The sequence below is a fragment of the Anastrepha obliqua genome, chromosome 3 (assembly GCF_027943255.1).
Source record: "Anastrepha obliqua isolate idAnaObli1 chromosome 3, idAnaObli1_1.0, whole genome shotgun sequence".
Lineage (NCBI taxonomy): Eukaryota > Metazoa > Arthropoda > Insecta > Diptera > Tephritidae > Anastrepha > Anastrepha obliqua.
This window is the reverse complement of record NC_072894.1, coordinates 52,225,109-52,246,324: the sequence shown is the minus strand read 5'-3', so window position 1 is coordinate 52,246,324 and position 21,216 is coordinate 52,225,109. Positions and strand designations below refer to the sequence as shown.

The 21,216-nt window shown below is 32.9% G+C and overlaps 1 protein-coding gene across 2 annotated transcripts in view; it reads left to right on the top strand.

Annotated features, from left to right (window-relative positions):
* The first annotated feature begins 1,029 nt into the window (after positions 1-1,029).
* LOC129240878 (bestrophin-2-like) overlaps positions 1,030-21,216 on the top strand; it is a 61,355-nt gene continuing 41,168 nt past the window's right edge. For both annotated transcript variants that reach the window (XM_054876930.1, XM_054876929.1), the window contains exon 1: positions 1,030-1,407. In XM_054876930.1, the coding sequence (XP_054732905.1) occupies positions 1,337-1,407 (71 nt within the window). In that variant the 5' untranslated portion in view covers positions 1,030-1,336. The remainder of the gene's footprint in view (positions 1,408-21,216) is intronic.

Here is a 21,216-nt window from a genome sequence, read left to right as displayed (position 1 = left end):
TTTAGCGTTAAAATTATATATAATTCAAAAAGATGGAACACTTGGAACACCCTGTATTTGTACAGCTTTGTAATGCAATTAAATTCAAATTTATATTTTTTATCATTACAGAAATTTCAACATCAACCGCGAAAATTATGCAATGGGAAAAATATAATATGCTTGCGTGCTTAGTGAAAATTAATTTATTTCATAGATAAAAAAATATATGTCAAAAGATACATAAAACTAATTAAAAAAAAGAAATTTTTTGGATAAAACATATAAAAGTGAAATTAAAGATTAGTAGAAAAAATGTCGATTATGAATTTGAAAGTGTCAGGAATCAGTAATTTTTAACATCAATGCCATTCAACGATAAAAATTAAGTCCATTTCAAAATAGTGAATATATAATACCAATTTGTGTGTATGTGTATGTAATTAAGTTTGAATATGTGCATGTCTACTTAAAAAATATATTAACCAATCAATGTCTAAAATCAACACAAGTGATTGTTAATAGTAAGTGATTTAAACATTAACAGCAACAACAAGAAAATACCAAAAACATCAAAATAAATGACAAGCAAAACAGAAAAAGTAACGAACTCGCCTAAAGTCAAAACAACAAAATTTTGTTAACTATATACATTTATAAATGCACACACATACACACATATACAAAACATCATTACATACGTTAAACAAAAGAAATAATAATAGAAATACAATAAAATAACCAAAAGACCCGCATCGCAGACGTGTTGGAATTTCGATAATGAGGCGTGAGTGAGCCTGCCTGTACCTCGCGAGCGGGACAATCGTAGAAAAATCGTTTTGCAATACAAATTCAATTTTCCGTGTCCAGTTGCATTCGTCGTCATTCGCTCAACTAAATGCGACGGACAATCGCTGTTGGTGTAGTTCAGCGGCACGTATCATCGTAATTAATTCACCTGTTCGGCATTATTGGTGGCGGTAATGGTGATGGTGGCGACGGTTACGGTGACGCTTGTTTGCCACATTTTCGAGTTTACTACGTCAGGGGAAAGATCGTGAACAGAAGCCAACTGCTAGCTAAATAGCGAAGAAACAGCAAATAGCGAGATCGTCTAGAACTGCAACAGTAAATGACAAATAATACGAGACGATGTTATTGGCCGTACACCGCTAGCGTTAAGATTATTCCTGCTGCCGACCATCAATTTACGAGTTGATCATTACCGATTGCTGATAAGTGCAAAGTTTGTCGCTTTATTCCTCAACAGTTTCTGATTGTTCCTGAGCTGCTGCATATTTTCCTCTTCCATTGCTGCAGTCATCCTATATAGATAGTATTTTATAAAAGCTGAAATATGACGGTCTCATATGCTGGTGAAGTGCCTAATGGTAGCAACTTTGGCTGCTTTTGGCGCATTCTATGGAAGTAAGTATAGTATTTATTATATTTATATTTTTGCAACAACAACATCGTCTTTTGAGATTTCGTCCCCGCATTAAATATTGCTTCGCTTGAACAATATTTTTCCTCATCAAAAATCAGTGTAATATTAAAACACGATTTTTTTTTCAATTTTTCCATTCCAAAAATTCCCTTTTTTTTTGAAAATAACAAAAGTAGCGTCACTCTTAGCACAATAACTCATGAACTAATGAATAGAATACCTATATTGAAATTTAAACAATGTCGTTTTAATGTTAGTACTAACTGAATAAGAGGTGAATACGTTTAAAACTAGTTCCATCTATGTGTTGGGCCCGGGACTTTTCAGCCCATTTGTTATATTCTTCTTAATCTAATAAACCACAACCTAAACTTTTAATTTAGCATTCCTATGCTCCACAGCCTCCCTGCCACTTCAGTCTGGAAAACTATGCAGTGGTTGCATAATCGAAAGAAAAATTCAAGGGTGAGTTGCTCGGAAAAGCGACGCTCCTCTGCTATAAAACTAGTAAACTTTGCTATAAAAGCCCTAGTACGCCGCTGCTTGGGTTTAATGTTTTAAAATATAATATGTAGGTCATAGGAACCAAAATCAGAGCGCATCGATCTGTATTGGTTTGGTTTCTCTCAAGCACTGTAGAGGGTAGTTGATATGCTGATTCCTATATCGTGTTTAAATTGATGTAGTTATATGTTGTTGTAAGTAGTTATGTATATGTATGAGCTGCGCTTATGAATGTCAGACTAAAATTGTTTACTTTAGAAACTTGTTGATTTATATGAATAGAACTTGTTTCAAACAAAAACTATTGAATATTTTGTTCGTTTCAATAGAAATCTCTTAACGGTTGATATTCTTTCGCTTGAGCTTCTATTTCGTATACTAGAAAATAATGCTACCCTATAAATGAGTATGAAGTCGGGAACCAACCAATGCATATATTTTTTATAAAAAAAATTTGGTCCACGTGTTAATGGCAAATTCAATAATTCAAAATTACAGGTGTTTTCTAAATTAAAGAAAACCAACATTTAATTTTCGAAAGGTAACTGCTTATGTTTTGAGCGTAGTTGTGATTATTAAAAGTTTGCATCGATGATTCATATACTTCACAGTTAAACAAATAGGTGCAACTAAGAGATTTCATTTCGCTTTTTGTTGATGCTTCATTGCGGAATTAACTTACTCAGAAAAGCAAATAAAACCAAGTAAGGAGGGCCAAATTCGGTTCGTGTACTTGCGCACATTATAAAAATACATAAATAAGTAATTGGCGCGTACACTTCCGTTTGGTATGTGACCGAGCTCCAGATCGGTATTGATGTCGTTCCACAAATGGAGGAATCTACAGTTTTAAGCCGATTCCGAACGGTAAATGGTTTTTATGAGGAGCTTTTTCATGGCAGAAATGCACTTGGAGGTTTGGCATTGTCTCCGAGGAGCGATCGCTATTAGAAACAATTTTTTCTATTATTTGATGTTCATTCACGGAATTCGAACCTACGAATCGTCGTTGGGCATCAATCCATTCGGTTACGGCTACATTATACAATAGTAAAATTTAATTTGGGCTGGCTGTTAAATTTTGGAATCAAACAAACTAAGAGACTATAGAGTAGCTTGTAACACCAGACAAACGGACGAAAATATAGTATTAAGATATAATACAAACTCTGGGCCTGGTTTTTATCCGATCTCAATAATAATTACATACGTCGGTTCTAAATGAAGTTGCGAACAAGACGAGTACAAAGCTTGGGCAAATTTACGCCAACATTCACGCCAAGACGGGTAATTTTCTTAAATTTCAATTACGTCGTATTTTCTAGGGTTTATTTGCTTTATTTAGAACAGAGATATCACGTTTTTTGCTTGATTGAAAACTACCTTTGTATGGGAGGTGGGCATGGTTATCGGCCGAATAGCAAAACACCTTGGGCAAAGAGTAAAATGTGTACCAAGTTCAATTGAACTGACAAACGCACAATCATGGCTAAATATACTCCATTCCTCATTCCAAGCCTTTTGGTTTATATATCGATATCTAACTCGATTCCTTTGTGCTGTCACATACATCCGTTATATGAGTGAAATTATAATACCCTTTCGCACACTAGTACCCGCGGGTATAACAATACATGCAAACATAATAATATTGTTTGTTTGTTATGTGGTTGCATACTCGTATTTCCCGAGAAACCGTGAATAAATAATCGAGATAGATTTCAAATACCCTGCAGGGAAATCATTAGTATCGAATTGGCTTGGAACTTGCTAGCTTAAAATTATAAATAGTTCGGGTTTCTTCTCTTTGCCATAAAGCAGTTTTTGACTAAATCTTTTCGCGCGTACCATCTGAGCACAATGTGGATCACACGCGTAACACAACGCCAGCATGGTTAGAAGCAACTTCTGGGTGTTCCGCTTCAAAAATTGGTCGGAGCTTGTAAATCTTTACTAGTATTCAATAATATTTCAAAATAGTTATTATTAAACAAGTTAATAATCATTTCAAAATAGTATTTTAACAAGTTCTTAGGTGAATAAGATATATCAATAATATTTTTTACACCAGTTCCTCTTAAAGTTATAACCGATAAAGAATGATATAGAATGGTCTAATTAAGGTCGAGAGGGAGCTTAAGGTTAAGAAAAATAAAGGTAGGATGCGAATTCATTGCTCATCGGTCTAGAAAGACCGCACAGCGGCAAAGAAAATATTTTATACTCGTACTATCCTCATCTCTGTCTGAGAAAGAATTTTTCTACTGTCCTGTCTGGCTTTTTTAGGAAATATTTGGTTGTTTTGAAGGTGCTGCACCAATAGCTCTCACCAGCTTGATTAATAAAACTCTTATATGCCCGACTGTTCGCGCTATGCTTAGCCCCAAAAATTGACTTTGGTCCAAATGCTGAATATTAAAAATGTTCGAAAGAACCACAGTTCATCAATTTCCCAAAACACCACAGTGCGCCTTCACCCACGAACAGTTCAAGTTTAGTCGACTCTACGACAGACTTTAGCCTCAATTTGCATTCCAAAGGCTTTTAGATCAGTTTTACTGTCACTACAGGCCCTAATTTTATATGGTTTTTTCATATTTTCAGTTTACTATATGTACGAGTGTATAAGTACATATATATAACGGCTATGTAGTAATACTTCACGTAACAGAATTTTCTTTTAACCCAGACATGCCGGCGAGCCTACACTGCAAACTGGTATGAAGAGAGTTTAAACAAATTTTTTATCCATACACTGTGTTGAGCAGTTCGCTGAAAACTAGGTGTACTACCTGTAATAAATTGGGTATATCTGGGTTAAGTTTAAATTCAAAAAAAGTGCTACAAAATACAAAACCGTTTAGCTTTTGAATACCACTGGTGGTAAGCGTAGGTTATTTTCTGCATCCGGCACTGTGTACAAACCTATACATATCTTTGTGTAAATGATGGAAACATTGGGAGTATTCGTCATCGTTGCTTAACGATAGGCAAGTGCAGTGAAGTGCTACGGTGTAACCAGCGCATTGTGTGGTAATGATTAGTAATGGAAAACATGTGTATCATTATCGATCAAAATTAGGTTAGTAAAAGTCCTAATTAACATATGTACATAAGATTATGATATGCTTATGTAGTTATTAAGTACAACAGTTGCATTAGCTTACCTATTTATCAGTAGAATAAATAAATAGAAAGTTTTTCAATCACCTTATATATTTTAACTCAGCCAATATACAAAAAAGGAAGTATTCAAATATAATAAATATATTGATATTGTTTCTAAAAATTGCCTAAGTCCTAGGTTTGTATTTCTCTCCAATTCCTTTATTAGTAGTTTGACGTATATGTATGTACATCATTGGCAAGTGTTAGCCCGAGTTCTTTCACCAATTTGAGGTGTGCCTCCTCGCTAGAAGTAGGTGCGCAATTTTGTCGCCGCTGAACGGTTGATTTTAAGCAAATTTACCATTGCATGAATTCGCTGCTTAAGGCTGACCGTAAAGAAAATAATTTTATTCATTTTTCTATCGATTTCATGTTTTACTCGTATATCCGCAGTAAAGATCGAATTCAGCACGTACTGCCAGAATGTTACGCACAAATACACTCATCCACAGCGGTCGCCTAAATACTCTCACCTTTCATATACTCGTATGTATATCCAAACTTGTGCAGAATTTATCTGTTCATCAGCTGGCTGTCACTATGGTAGAGATTTTTGTTATTTTTTAAATATTTACTTATCGTCCATTTTGAGTCATAGTCAGAATGTAGAACGCAGTAAATGGACCTGTTAGATGCTGAAGTATTTTAAAACTTAGATTTTGCATGCATTGGTAGAACATTTTTGTTTGTGCGCTTTTTACATTTAAATAACGAATATGTAGTTCTGAAGCAAGATTATTGTATAAAAATTATTCACCTGTGAGGGATTACCCTTAGTGTTATGCACGAATAAAGTGGGAGTATTAGTAAACTATTTTGCATGAGCAAATTTCATTTCATATAGGTGTCCGAACTGTTATCAATCACAGAGCTGTCGATTTTTCTGCTGATCCGTTAGTTGACGCCTTCAGTTTTATTGGTTGCATTGGAGCGCAAACGTTGGCTTTCACGGTATAGAAGTGGATTTGTGGAGGCGAATTTGCACTTTAACAACAAATAACCATTAACTAAAAGTATGCTGAGTCCATACTTTTCGCTGAGAGCAAAATTAATCACTCTATCCGAAAATTTATAAATTTTGCGAGTTCTGCCATACATATTTCACTTGTGACCTAGACAGCAGCAGTATACAAACAGACGAGCTATGGAGATTGTTAAAGGTGAAAATAAAAGTTTTCCTTATACAAAAGTAATTCAAATTGGATGATTAATTTGCCACCTGAACTAGAACTTATACTGCGTTAAATAACCGTAGCTCTAGGACAAGTTCTAACAATTTATTTGTTGCTTATTTAATTGTAGTAATTTTATTATTAAAATATAGTTATGTACTTCTCCTATAGAAAGCATGCAAGGGGTCCCGGTGGTTTAGAGCTCGAAAATTTACGGTATTTTCAGATTTTTTTTACAATAATAAAATATTAAATTTTTATTATTTAAGTTGGTTTACATACAAAAATGAAAAAAAGAACAAAAATTTAATTTTAAAAATTTAAAAAATGGCGCTGAAAATAACCTTATCGGAAAATTGGACCTAGACGGTTTTGTCCATTTTGGCTCTTCTATTTATCTGTAACACAAAAACCAAAAAACGTATTAATCAGTATGACTGTAGCTATGATCCTTTGTACTAGAATAAAGAAAAAAAAAGTTATAAAATGGCGCGGTTTTGAATTTGACACTCTAAAAATCGGTTTTTCCAGTTTTTTAATAAAAAAATACGAAATAATTGAAATAATAATATGATTCTAATACGGGCGATAGCCATTGATGTTGTTTACAATATATTACAATACAATTTCAGATGATTCAGTTGAATAGTTTTTGTTTTTTTTATAACTCCAGGCCGCAAAAAGTAGTGTTGAGATAATTGAGTTTAAAGTTCTGACTCTACCTGCTAAAACGACTGTAGAGTCGAAAATACTAGTAATATACTTCCAAAAATTTGACAGTATATTCTTAAAAGCCTATACTTCCGAAATATTGATCGAAAAAAATTGATTTTTTTACCCATTAATCCAAGTTTTAAGCTTTGTGCAAATTAAGGTCAGGATTATTAGAACAGCGAGAAATTGTATAACATCTGGAAGACGCACGCCGGGTCGTCCACCAAAGAAATGGCGGGAAGTGTGGGTTTCAAAATCAACAGAAGTGCAATAAAAAAATTTATATATTTATAATAATTTATACATATATTACATATATGTAAATTGTGTTAAGAAAAACAATTGCAAACCTATACTAAAAGGAAAAGAAGAAGAAAAAAAATTATAAAAATTGTTAAAAACTTTTCAGATATTTTTTTAATTTTCTTATTTTCCCCCTTTCTGCTATCGTCTGCATTTTTTCATATAAGCAATGCTCGACATTTTTACATGGAAGACACCGTCAGCAAAAAAATTAGCAAAAATAAATGCAATTTTTTAGCCTGTTTAAACTTGCACATTATTAACTATGAAACTGTATACATAAAATGTTTCTAAAAATTCTGATTAAAAAGTGTCAAATTTCCTTGAAAATTAAAAAAAAAAATTAATTTGCTTAAAGTTAGAAACTTGGATTTGTAGGAAGATGGAATATATTTTGTAGAAAAAAAATTTAAAATTAAAATTTAAACTCAGTTGTCGGAATTTGTCAATGATTCCTTGTGCTTTAGTTATTTAACGCAGTGTAGAAGATACCTATATAAAAGTATTACGAGTTTAAAACATATTTGGATACATTTTCATATGCTACAGTACATAAATTTTCCTTTTTGATAGTTATATATACATATATATGTATGTATAGGGTTTTTCAGTAAGAGCGCTTCAACTTTTGAACTTTTTTGAATAAAACACAAACGGTTTGACTTTTTTTAACTAATTTTTTTTTATTATCGAGTTTGAACATATACATTTAAGTATGAAATTCGATTTCTTTTGCATGACCACCGCGTGCACGTTTTACGAAGTCCAATCGGTCAACCCAATTTTCGACCACTCTTTTGCATAAATCGGCCGAAATTCCAGCAATTTCGCGTTCAATATTGGCTCTGAGCTCACAAATCGTCGCCGGCTTGTTATTGTAGACCAATGACTTCACATAACCCCAAAACGGGACGGCTTGTTAAATGGACCGTAAAATGGTCGTAATGCTCTTAAAGTAGCAGCAACAGAACGATTATTTTCATAAAAAATTTGCACGATTTGCAATCGTTGCTAAAGTGTGTAGCGTTCCATGATGAAATGTATACTAATGAAGTTTACAAATGACAAGCCAAAAATAAAAAAATATTGCGTCGTTCACCCTCCCTATCGGAAAAAAGTTGAAGCGCACCTATTGAAAAACGCTGTATATGGCGAAACTCACGAAAATGTACTGAAAAAATGGTTTAGCAGAAAAACAGGCAGCTGTGGTTCACTTTAATATAATTTTATTTCATGACGAGATTCACTCTTACCAATAAAAAAATTCTTTGAAAAATATTCATGTGCTTTTTATTTACATTTTTTTATTATCAAACTGAATTCTTAAAGGCATGTGACTCACTCTGTAGAAGTAAATCAATCTTGTATTAGGCCAATGGTTTAAAGTGTTTTGAATTTTTAGAGAGCATATATAAATTATTCTCATTAAGTATGTAAAAAAGGGGCTTATTAACTTGTTTATTCATTTACCTAACCAAGAATAAAACATCATGAAACTTTTTACAACTATGAAGCATAGGCAAAATTTTCAAACGTACATAAAACTTGAATTTTTTAATTTATATACGTATATGTATCTGTGGATTAAGGTTACTCTTAACCCCCTGTGACTTTTTCCTTTTCCCAAAACTTAAATTGCCACTCCGCGGACGCCGCTTTGAGTCGATAGAGGCCATTATAGAGAATTCGCTGAAGGAGCTGAAGAAGATCTCTTCGAATGTGATTAAAAGGTGCTTTGATGACTGGACTAATTGTTGGCAAATGTGTATTGCTTCGAATGGAGCCTAGTTTTAAGGCGATTAAATTTTGATGATTAAACAATTATTTTGCGTTTTGAAGAATTCCCGGCACCTTTTTGACAGAATGTATGTATCTGTAGATCAAGAAAACTCTTGAGCGCTTCCATGTCAAGTATTCCAAGTAATTTGGGCATTGACGTAAATTTTTCTGATAAAACAATAATAAATTAAGAAGTAAACATTAGAAACTTAAGAAAGAATTTTATAATTTTGGGATTCATTTCATGTTGAAAATTTTGGTATGGAGTTTTTTAAACATAAATATATTCAGCTCTTTTGAAAATTTCTATATTTGTTTTATTTTTTGGTGTACCAGTACTTCGAATTTTTTTATTTTAAAATTAAAGAAAAAGGTAATTTTTATATTATAGTTTCAGCTACTAAAAGCAAAATAAGAAAAACATCTGGGTTGGTGTTCAGAAATAAGGAAAACAAAAAAATCATAATTGGCTGGTGCTTTTAAAAATGAGAGGAAAAAAATTCCCCAACATATTCATAAAATGCAAAAAAAAACCAAAATTTCAGTTGTATAAACTGAAATATATTTTGTTCTTTTTAATATTTCTATATTTTTTTAATTGGGGAAAAATGCTTCAAATTTTTTTATTTCAAGATTAAAAAACCAGTCATTTTCAAAAGTTAAAAAATAAATAAAAATTAAATTAATTTTGAAAACTAAAAAAAATATTTAAAAAATATCCAATTAAAAACAATTTTTTGAATTGAATTGAATTGTTTTTTAATTCGAAACTTCTAAAATATTTTTTTTAGATTTGAAAATTACTATTTTTTTTACTGTTTATGTTATAAAAAAATGAAGTATTTTTTCCCCACTAAAAAAAAACTATATAGAAATGTAAAAAGAACCAAATATATTACAGTTGTTAATAATACAGAAAATTTTGTTTTTCTTTTTAACATGTTGGCCAATTTTTTTTTGCTCTCATGTGTAAAAAACACACACAATCTTTTGCTTTTAATAGCTGAGACTATGCTCACTCATACCTGAAATTTTTATAGTAGGATTTCCATAACTTTTCTAATTATGTATATTCAAATACGATCAGCGAGCCAGTCGAAAATATTGCTCTAGCGAAGCGCCAGCAAACGCAGCGGTACGATTATACAAGTATAATATTACGCCCCGCAAATCCAAATACTATATATAGTAAATAGGCAGTAGGTCGGTATTTTTCACAGGTAATTGATGATGATAGCGCCCGCCGTAGCCGAATGGGTTGGTGCGTGACTACCATTCGGAATTCACAGAGACAACGTAGGTTCAAATCTCGGTGAAACACCAAAATTAAAGAAAAACATTTTTCTAATAGCGGTCGCCCCTCGGCAGGCAATGGCAAACTTCCGAGGGTATTTCTGTCATTAAAAAGCTCCTCATAAAAATATCTGCCCTTCGGAGTCGGCTTGAAACTGTATATATACATATATATATACAGTTTATATATACATATATATATGTAGTTTATGAAGAAAATAAAAATAATACTGAGGAGAATGTTTTTAAAAAATGACAAAACAGCTTTTTTTAACAAAAATTGCCGATAAAAAAACAGAAATTTTGTGTTAAAAATTTTTTTTTTAAATCTGCTCTCCTGCAACATACGAGTATAATATATATGTATGTACATGTTTTTGAATTTCCATTGCAATACACTAAACTCAAACTTGAAGTCTTTCGCAATGATAAAAAGTCAATCCATCAAAACAAAAGTCAATGTAATAAGGCAAGAAATTTTGTTTCAATGAAGATTTAATCCCTGCAATTTTTTACAAACCTGGTTCATAGTTTTTATGTAGCTTTTATTCTAGTGTATGACAAAATTTAAATGTGGTCGAATTGCAGTCTCCAGACGCTACTGCTTCTGTAAGAGCAAGTAGCATTATTAATTAGGAGTTTTGTTCATATTGCTCACATGATTAATTTTTCTAGGTATTGAGTAAACAACTTTATTGTCAAAGTATCCAGCACTAATTACGAGTAACTTCCACTTCGTCGTACTCAACCAGAGAAGTTGTGAATTAATTTTAATTTTTTTTTTTAGTTTTTTTGTTTATTTTCTTGTTTAGAGATTGTTCACAGAAAATTTAACATCAATACGTGTAATGTAATTTTGCATATAAATATAAATATAAATATATACAAGTACATAATAGGCGCATATATCCTTTGCGGGCTGTTTGGCCGCGCTTTTCCTCCAATTGTATGCGCTCTCCAGACGGCAATGGCGAGAGACGATTGCCACGAAAACATTTTTGTACTCTCGTATTTGATATTTCATGCCCACAGTTAGCATCGAACTCTGGACTATCCGAATGTTAATCACACTCAACTCTCTTGGCCGGTAGCAATAATTAAAACAAATTAATAACTTTAAATGATTAGCAAGATACTCGCAAGGTACATTGTTGTTTAGAAAGTAAATATTGTGAGAAATTTTTTGAGTCGAAAAATAGTGCACAATTGAATAATAAATATTTATAGTAAAGAATGTTAATTGCTAACTCATGAGAATATGCGGGCATAAAACAGTTACAGTAATTAAGTTCAGTGAATGGAATTCATATTTTGCATCGAGAACAATCAAAATGGACAAATTAGTGACTAACGAAATAATCGAGACGTTCAACTGCATGGATTGTAAAATGAGACTAATATTTACTACAAAAGTTATATGAATATGTGCATTATCATTTTCTTTCTAACCTTAGCGAATGTTCTTAGATACGCTTCATTATTAAAAGTAAATACATATAAAGTGGCACAAAACTAATCACCCTAGCGAAATATGTAGAATTGATTACCATTTGTGGAATATTTGACACTTGTGGAATAGACAACCGCAGTATACAGCAGCCAAGCAATGAAACGCATAAAGAAAAAAATTATATCACTCAAAATCATTTTTTCTTATTTTTCACCTTGTAAAGCGTTTTTCAGTAAGAGCGCTTCAACTTTTGAACTTTTTTGAATAAAACACAAACGGTTTGACTTTTTTAACTAATTTTTTTTTTATTATCGAGTTTGAACATATACATTTAAGTATAAAATTCGATTTCTTTTGCATGACCACTGCGTGCACGTTTTACGAAGTCCAATCGTTGAACCCAATTTTCGACCACTCTTTTGCATAAATCGGCCGAAACTCCAGCAATTTCGCGTTCAATATTGGCTCTGAGCTCACAAATCGTCGCCGGCTTGTTATTGTAGACCAATGAGTTCACATAACCCCAAAGAAAATAGTCTAGAGGCGTCAAATCACACGAGCGCGGCGGCCATTCGACCGGTCCATTTCTGGAAATAATGCGCTCATCGAACTTACTCTTCAACAAATCAATTGTAGCGTGTGCTGTGTGGCTTGTGACCCCGTCCTGTTGAAACCACATATCGTCTAAATCCATACCATTCAATTGAGGCCAAAAATAATCGTTTATCATGTCGCGGATCGATACCGCATTCCATTCACAGTAACGTGGCGATCGTTCTCGTCAACGAAAAAATATGGGACAATTACGCCGCCGGCATGTAAACTGCACCAAACAGTGATTTTTTCGGGATGCAACGGTGCCTCATGAATCACGTGTGGATTGCTTTCTGCCCAGTAACGCATATTTTGCTTGTTGACAAAGCCATTGAGCCAAAAGTGAGCTTCATCACTGAAGAATAAAAAATATTGCGTCGTTCGTCCTCCCTACCGGAAAAAAGTTGAAGCGCACCTATTGAAAAACGCCTTAGTTCAATGGGTTAATAATATATTAGCGCAGTCTGGAGTGTTTCAGGGAAAGAATCTGCGGAAGATTTTTAGCCCTTGGCACGTTGACGTCAGTGAGGCGAGTATGAAACAAAAGCGGCATGAGTTTTACGACGACATAGACATAGCGCCGCAAATAAATATCCAGCGGTTCTGCTGGCTTGGTCATCTCGTCCGAATGGATACAAACGATCCAGCTCTGAAAGTATTCGATTCAGTATCAGCTGGTGGTTGCAGAGCAAGAAGAAGGCCTCCATTGAGCTGGAAAGGTCAGATAGAGAAGAGTTTGGCTTCACTTGGTGTGTTTAACTGATGCCGTTTAGCACAAGAAAGAAACGACTGGCACGTTTTGTTAAACTCAACCAAAGACGCTCAAACGGCTACCGCGTCAGATATCAAAACAGAATGCGAGAAACTGAAATAAAATATAATACTAATATAGTTGCTGGCTAGACATGATACATGACGTGGTTGAATTCGGTCAAAATCACGTAGGCGATTAAAGCATTATTCCATAAGAAAAATACTCTGCATTTCTTAGTACACACTGACGCTAACTCTATGTATGTACATTCTATAATATTATCACCATTAGGCTATAGCCTACACAGCGGCTAGTGCAACAAGTGGAATGTTGGCAACCTTACTTGTTCCGTTTATATACCCATAGTAGCACTTACTGTCTGGCTCGGAATAATCCTGATATAGTTGTAGGTGCATAGTCAAAGGTGATAACCGTCGAGTTTTCCAAACTATCGTGGGTGGACTGATGATATTATTCCAACTAACGTACGATTTGTGGAATGTAAATTCAGCAAAGCGGTCACGCTTACTGCGTCGGTCTTCATTAGTGTCGGATGAAAAGCAAATGTTCTCCACAACATTTTTTATTAAATAAATCAAATTGTTAAGCGTACTGGATGGCTGTATGTTAAGTTGTGCCATCTTGTTGGAATCAAGTATCATCGATGTTTGGCTGATTAATTTTTGGATATAAAAATTCAAACACCATTCACCGTAACGGCACCAATGACCGACAGATCGAACAGATTTATTTTTTTCATATTACATTGCCACAATTTGGAAGCGTTGTTCTAGCATTGCGCGATTCATGATGACTTGCCATACCTTAATGAACAGAAATGCCAACACAGTTTGCCATTCTCAACTGTCAAACCATGTTATCGATATCGATAGTTCTCATACAACTAAAAAATACCTCATTTACCATATATAGAGCCCGCGAAAAAATAACTCTCATCTCAATATTTTGATCAGTTTGGAATATATTTATTTTTTTATGTTATTTTTTTTTTAAGTATAAATCATTGCTTAACCAAAACTATATTAATCCAAACTTCAAACTGTCCGTTTGTGAAACAATATCAAGACGCACGCAACAAATAACAGAAGGAGCTTGGCCAAATACCCAAAAATTGTGTAAGTGCCAATTTTAGTATAGTAGAATATAAAAATTAGAAAAGTTTCGCAATGTTTTCATCACAATTCCTCGGTTTTTATTTTTGGTTTATATTGGAAGAAATACGCAACACCATCAGGGAAACAAATTTTCAAAAATGAACTGTATTTTTGAGCCGTAAATTTTCACTTTATTATACTAAGGTCATAATCTGGCATACATGCGTACAAGGTAGGGATTCCTAACACGGACAAATGCAGAGAGGAATTTGAGGAAACTTAAGAACACCTTCTGTGCGTTTGTCCGACATTATTAAAAACGCGTTTAAAATGCCTGGGAGCCCATGCGGGATGGTCTGGAGGACGTCTCAAAAGCGGATCTCTCAGCTCTGCTTAGATTCGCCAAAAGCGCTGACATCCTACATGACGTCTACTTTCAGTATTCATAGAGGTCGGTCTCCATCTGGTACCGCTAGGGACCAAAAGGTCTATGCGTGGCTTAATGCCAACCAGTCTAACATAAACTAACCTATACTACAATTAAACGGGTTGTGAAACTGCGTACTTAAATTTTCTTTAGAAGCACTGCTAAAAAACTTGAACTTTTGATGAAAATTTATCCAACTTTTAGAAATCTTGTATATAATTTGTAACAGGGATTACTTGTTCTTCGTTATAGATGAACTGTTCTATGATAAAACGTAAATGAAATGAAAACATAAATAAATAAATTGTCAAAGCTTGTAAAAATGTTGAGTTGCTACGGCTTTTTCGTGGTATGTATTAAGTATGACACGATGGCTCACATTTTTACTTTACATATACTTCACCTGATATCATTGATTTCCCAAATAAAACATGTTAACAGCCTAAATTAGTACTTCATCCAATAATACAATGAGAAAGATAGTATTTTATTTGTAATGCTAGAACAGAAAATAATAAAAAGAAAATAAAACAAAATAAAAAGGAGCAAATAAAATCGAAAATAAAACATAAATAAAAGAAACTAAAATTCTGTATTCATACGGAAACTTTATTAATGCGTATATAAAGCGTATTTCAAGAAATTTCGAAGATAAAAGAAATAATCTGATTACCAAACCGAGATTGGTCACGATACAGAACGCTCAGAGCGATAGTAAGTTAAATTTCAAAATATGGGCATACATATACATATACATACATTAAGTATTTCAAAAGTAAGTACACTTGCCATCTGTACATTCATTTGTTATTTATTTCAAGTATTATAAATTGTACTTAAGTTATATCTTGGCTTTAAATATACAAACACACTTTTTCTAATACTGAAACCCGAGTCAGACCTGTTTTGCCAGCCAGCTTAAAAATGTACACGTTTGCGTACATTTATATCCATTCCTAATTATAACCGATATTTATATTATATGTGCTTACATGCATATATATGCTCATAAATAAAGCGTATTTTTTACCAAATTTAATTGACATTCGATAATAAGGGGGTCCAAGTGGTCTAGAGCCCTAAAATTTAAGGTATTTTCAGGATTTTTTTACAATAAAATAATGAAAAACGATATTTAAATCTTTTAGCCTTTTTATTTAACTTCTTTTACATACAAAAATGAAAAAAAAACTAAAAAAATGAATTATTATTATTTTATTAAATTATTATTAAAATAAATTAAAAAATAATTTTTTTTCATTTTAATAATTTAAAAAATGGTGCTGAAGTCGACCCTCCCAAAATATTGAACGGTGTTGTCCATTTTGGCTCTTCTATTTATCTGTATCACAAAAACCAAAAAAAATTATTAATCAGTATAACTGTTTGACAAAATGGTTCGGTTTTGAATTTGACACCCTAAAAATCGGTTTTTTCCAGTTTTCTTAATCAAAAAGATACGAAATAATTGAAATAATAATATGATTCTAGTACGGCCGATAGCCATTGATGTTGCGAACAACATATTGAAATTTCCGACGACTCAGTTGAATAGTTGTTTTTTTTTTTGACAACACCAGACCGAAAAAAGTCGCTTTGTGATAAAACTTCAAAGTTTGAGGTAAGGGAGCGCGCAGACCACTCTCTACCTAGTTAATGTAGAAGCTATTATATTATATTGGGAATTTCCGCATTTCCGGATCCCCTTAAGTCGTTTAAGGCATTTTTTTTATTTAATAACTTTCCCTAGAAACTGTATACGCATGTACGCGTATTGAATTTAAAATTATCTTTTGTGAATAAATGAAAAAATAGTACAATATATGGGCCAAAATTAATACAGAATTCAAGCATGCATGTATGTATGTGTCATATATGTATGTACAAGTTTGTATATATATGGCGTTTGCGTATCGGAAATATAAAATTTGTTTTTGCAAGGACGTATATTTGCGAACTTTTTGAATGTCAAGAAGCCTAAAAAATAGTTCAAAAAATTATTGATTCAGAAAACACTCCAACAGCAACAGACAATAATATACAAACAAGCTCTATGAAAAAATCAATCAAATTGTTGACCGTCAAACATTAAATCCCTGAATTGCACAACAAAAAAATAAAAAATATTGCAGGCTTACTTTTTATATATGTAATATGAAGTTTTAAGCGTGTGCCATTCAGGCGAATAATTTAAAAAAACACGACCATCACATTGACACAATGGCAAATTATCGTAAAAGGCAGATATTTACTTCACAACTCAATATGAACGGTGGTACTTATTGCAAAGTAATATTTGTTTTTTTCGGTTTTTTTGGTTTATGCTTTCCTTGATTTAAATTAAATTCACGGAGAGCTTATAAGTTACAGTGGCGGTCTTAGAAATGTAGACACTTACTCAAATTTGGCTTAAAATTGTAATCAAATAATGGGTGCTTGTTTTATGTATAAGTACCTATATGTTCACATGTGGCGGCCGCCGTAGCCGAATTGGTTGGTGCGTGACTACCATTGGAATTCACAGATAGAACGTTGGTTCGAATCTTGGTAAAACTCAATTAATAAAAACATTTTTCTAATAGCGGTCGCCCCTCGGCAGGCAATGGCAAACCTCCGAGTGTATTTCTGCCATGAAAAAACTCCTCATAAAAATATCTGCCGTTCGGAGTCGGCTTGAAACTGTTCCCTCCATTTCTGGAACAACATCAAGACGCACACCACAAAGAGGAAGAGGAGCTCGGCCAAACACCCAAAAAGGGTGTACGCGCCAATTATATTATATATATATATATATATATATGTATGTATATATATATACATATGTATGTATCTAAGTAGAACACAAAAATTAATAAAATATATATTTCAACTTTTTAGCTAGGTAATTTTGAGGTATTTAAGGTTTATTGCGAAGAATGTTGCTAGTTCGACTGGGCCGCCTGTCTGTTCCAATATTGTACATAAATTTAGTTTGGAAAATTACTTTTATTCAATTCAAAGTAAAAATGTGTGAAAATAATATCAAATTTAGAATCAATTTACTGTCACTAGATATGATCACGTTTTGTCTTGACTATGGCCTTGAGACGGTCCAGAAACGAATCGCAGCTGCCCGAATGTGACTTGCAAGGAATTTGGCCCACTCGCGGACAATGTCTTTTTTCAGCGCCTCGATGAATCTTTCAGTTCGGACCCTGTCCTCCAAAGTCGCTGGTTGTGATTTTCCAGCCAAATATAATGCAGTCGCACTATTACATTTGAAATCCATTATTGATTTTCTTTTTTCGCGTCGCACGCTTGTAAACAATACTTTGGACTGTCATTTGGCCAACTAACAGACGCGAGCGTTTTGAAGTTGGTTACACTTCGAGTGCCGGACCCTGTACAAAGTTCAAACCATTAAGTCTTATGGTTTTTTATTGAAGTATGAAATTTATTTATATACAAAATGTTTTTAACTTTGTAACGTGGTGATTATGGGAAAAAATGGTAAAGGTTCGAAGTAATATTGGTTAGGGCAATTATAATTGTTAATGTCGCCAAAGGCTCTTCGCTTATCTTTAGTGGAATAATTATTCATAATTGGTTCTCATGTAAATATGGTTAGTGGGGCTGACAAAAGACGATCGAAGTATAATGCAGAGGTTGCGATTGTACCCTAGCATGTATTTTGCCAACTTCACTGTAATGCCACGAAGAGTTTCCTTTATCACTAATATAAGTAGATAAATTAACAACTCGCTATTGTTTGATCCGCCCACTAAAATCTATAAAATACATTCAAAGGCGACCACGACTAGGCAAATGAACATCAACCTCAGAAGTAGCATCGAGAGTAAAAGTTTTCACTGTTCGTTGAAGAAATAGTGCGAGCAGCCATCAGCATTTGGATTGGAAATATTTAAATAATATTATTTAAATTCGCAATTGAAAAACTAAGGCACGTTTGAATTGAAAAAGTTATATTACTTGCAAATTATGACCAATCATGTTGATTGCTAATTTATAATTTTTATACATAAAATATTCTCTTTTGTGTCTTATAATAAAAAGAAATTTAAGTAAAAATAAGTAATTTTATTTAGTTGAAAATTGCGAAATTACTTGTTTTAAAGCATTTTTTAAGAATTAAGTTAATAGAGCGGCATTTTCCGCGATGCCCCAGGTCAGATTAAACCGAATTTGAAGATGATATAATGTAGTGATTAGTGAGAGAAATAATTAGTTTTAGCGACAAGTTATTTTATAAATTTTTCACAATAGATCAGCTCTGGTCGCAGTGCGTAATGGCCTTCTAATAATATTTTATTAATTCCCTTTTGAAATAAAGTACAATTTTTCACAGCGAGAAGTTATTCAAGGTTTCAATCAAATTTCTTGTGAATCACATTTAAGTGAAATTTTGCTGAAACCTTGAATTAATTCTCACTCTGAAAAATTTTTCTTTATAAATGTGTTTCACATTTACGGATTTTACCGTGACCAAATATATTTGTACAGAGGGAGTTTTCTATAATAAAGCGAAATTATCATACAAATGTTTGAGTTTCGTGCATAGATAGTATACAAATATCTATGTATATATATATGTATATGTACATGCATGCCTTAATACGTGTTAACTAAAAGCTGGTATACCTTACCAATTGACATATCTCATGCAGAAAGGGCCTAATAAATTGTTTACTATAAAAACAAATGAATAATAGCACTTTTATAACATTCATATATGTATACTATATATATGTAAATATTATCTACTGCATTACTTTTTTGTTTATATACTGACATCTTGACATTTTATTTTTCTTTCTTAATGGGATATTATCATACGTGCATTAACGCAGATTCACTTGTATGAGAAAAAACAAATATTCCATAGCTCATTCTGAGTAAAAATACTTCAAAAACTACAAACTACAGGTATTCAGCTTTGTCCTACGATTATCATCCGTTATGCAAAATTATAAATACGAGTATGCGCATAAGTGTGACTTTTGACTTTTTGATTTTTTCTATATTTTACTTGCATCTGTTGTTGTTAAATGTTTGCAAAAAAACAAACAGAATAGTATAAGTATAATTTATGGCGAGAGTTATGAAACATATTTGCATTTTAATTTTCAGTCACATAAATGATGCGTTGAATCTGTTTGAAGATATCAGATTTCTGATGGGCGATTTCAAATGCATGTCAGGCAGACTCGAAATAAATAATCGCTACAGAGTAAATACAACACATTTTTTTATGTGGTTGACATGAATATTTAAATAATAATTAAATAATAATGGTTTATACGAGATATGCTATTTATATTATCGTTCGCAGAACTCTTGCGTTTCCGGTTAAACTTAAAATTTGATACTTGAAGTTTGGCAGTTTCTAATGTCAACGTGAATACTTATACCTTAGAGCCATAAGCAAGATTTGTGGGGCTCACACTGGCTCGGTGTAATCCTTTGGATAAAGCAATTGAACTAAAATCGTGATCCAAATCGTTTATTGTCTATGAGGTAGCATTAAAAGGCATCTGTTTGTTGTTAAAACTCGTTCGTAAGACAAAATCAACTGCGGCTGGAGTTCGCTCACAAACGAGTTTCCTACAGGCCTGCAAACTGGAATGGTGTGCCAAAACGCTTGGTTGTTGTGCGAAAACTGATTATGCAAAACTGTGTGTATAGGTTTCTGAATAATAGATTCAGAAACATGTATAGAAATTTATTTCAAAATATGCTGAGTAACTCCCAGACTAAGAATTCGTCTAATTTAATGCAGAGGGGTAAAACTAATCGAAAAGTCTAAAAATAATCGCGATTGCTGTGAACTATTGATAACAACCAATATCAAGCCAACTAAATATTTTTTAAGATATATAATACTTAAACATTGGTAATTATTTGTGTGTACAGTATCTGTACAACAAGTTATAAACGGTAATATGTAGCTTCTAAGAAAATTTAGCATTATATGTACGTATACATGTGAAGCTCGGCTCGAAAGTCGAAAAGTATTGAAAGGCACCGATTTGAACAAAGTAAGAATGGTGAAAAATAATAGCATTTTCCCTTATTTCAAAAAGAATAAAAGCTTCATCAGCACCCTAATTTTTTAAAGGTCATCTTAAGCGAATGCTGCCTTACAGCCATGACGGGGTCTTAAATTACATTCGAAGGATAAACGGAAAATATTTTTCTACTTCTGGTGTTCTTTCAATAGTGAAGAGCTCATATTCGATTATGAATTGAAATCTTATTTCAGAAGGAAAATCTGCACCATTTCGTTTCTTTACTATTGGAACAGCACACTTCTGTGCTGAGCAATGCGCGGGTATCATATTCAAATACCATAGTATGAGGCATCCCTGGAATAATCAGCTTTCTATGCAATATGCAGCATTTTTTCACTTCAGCCTAAGCGAGTGAGACCTAAATTTGGAAGCACTATCGTAGACTGCGATCGAACGAAAATCGTTGTTACTTAAAAGGAAAGTGTATTAACGAAAAATAATGACAGCGT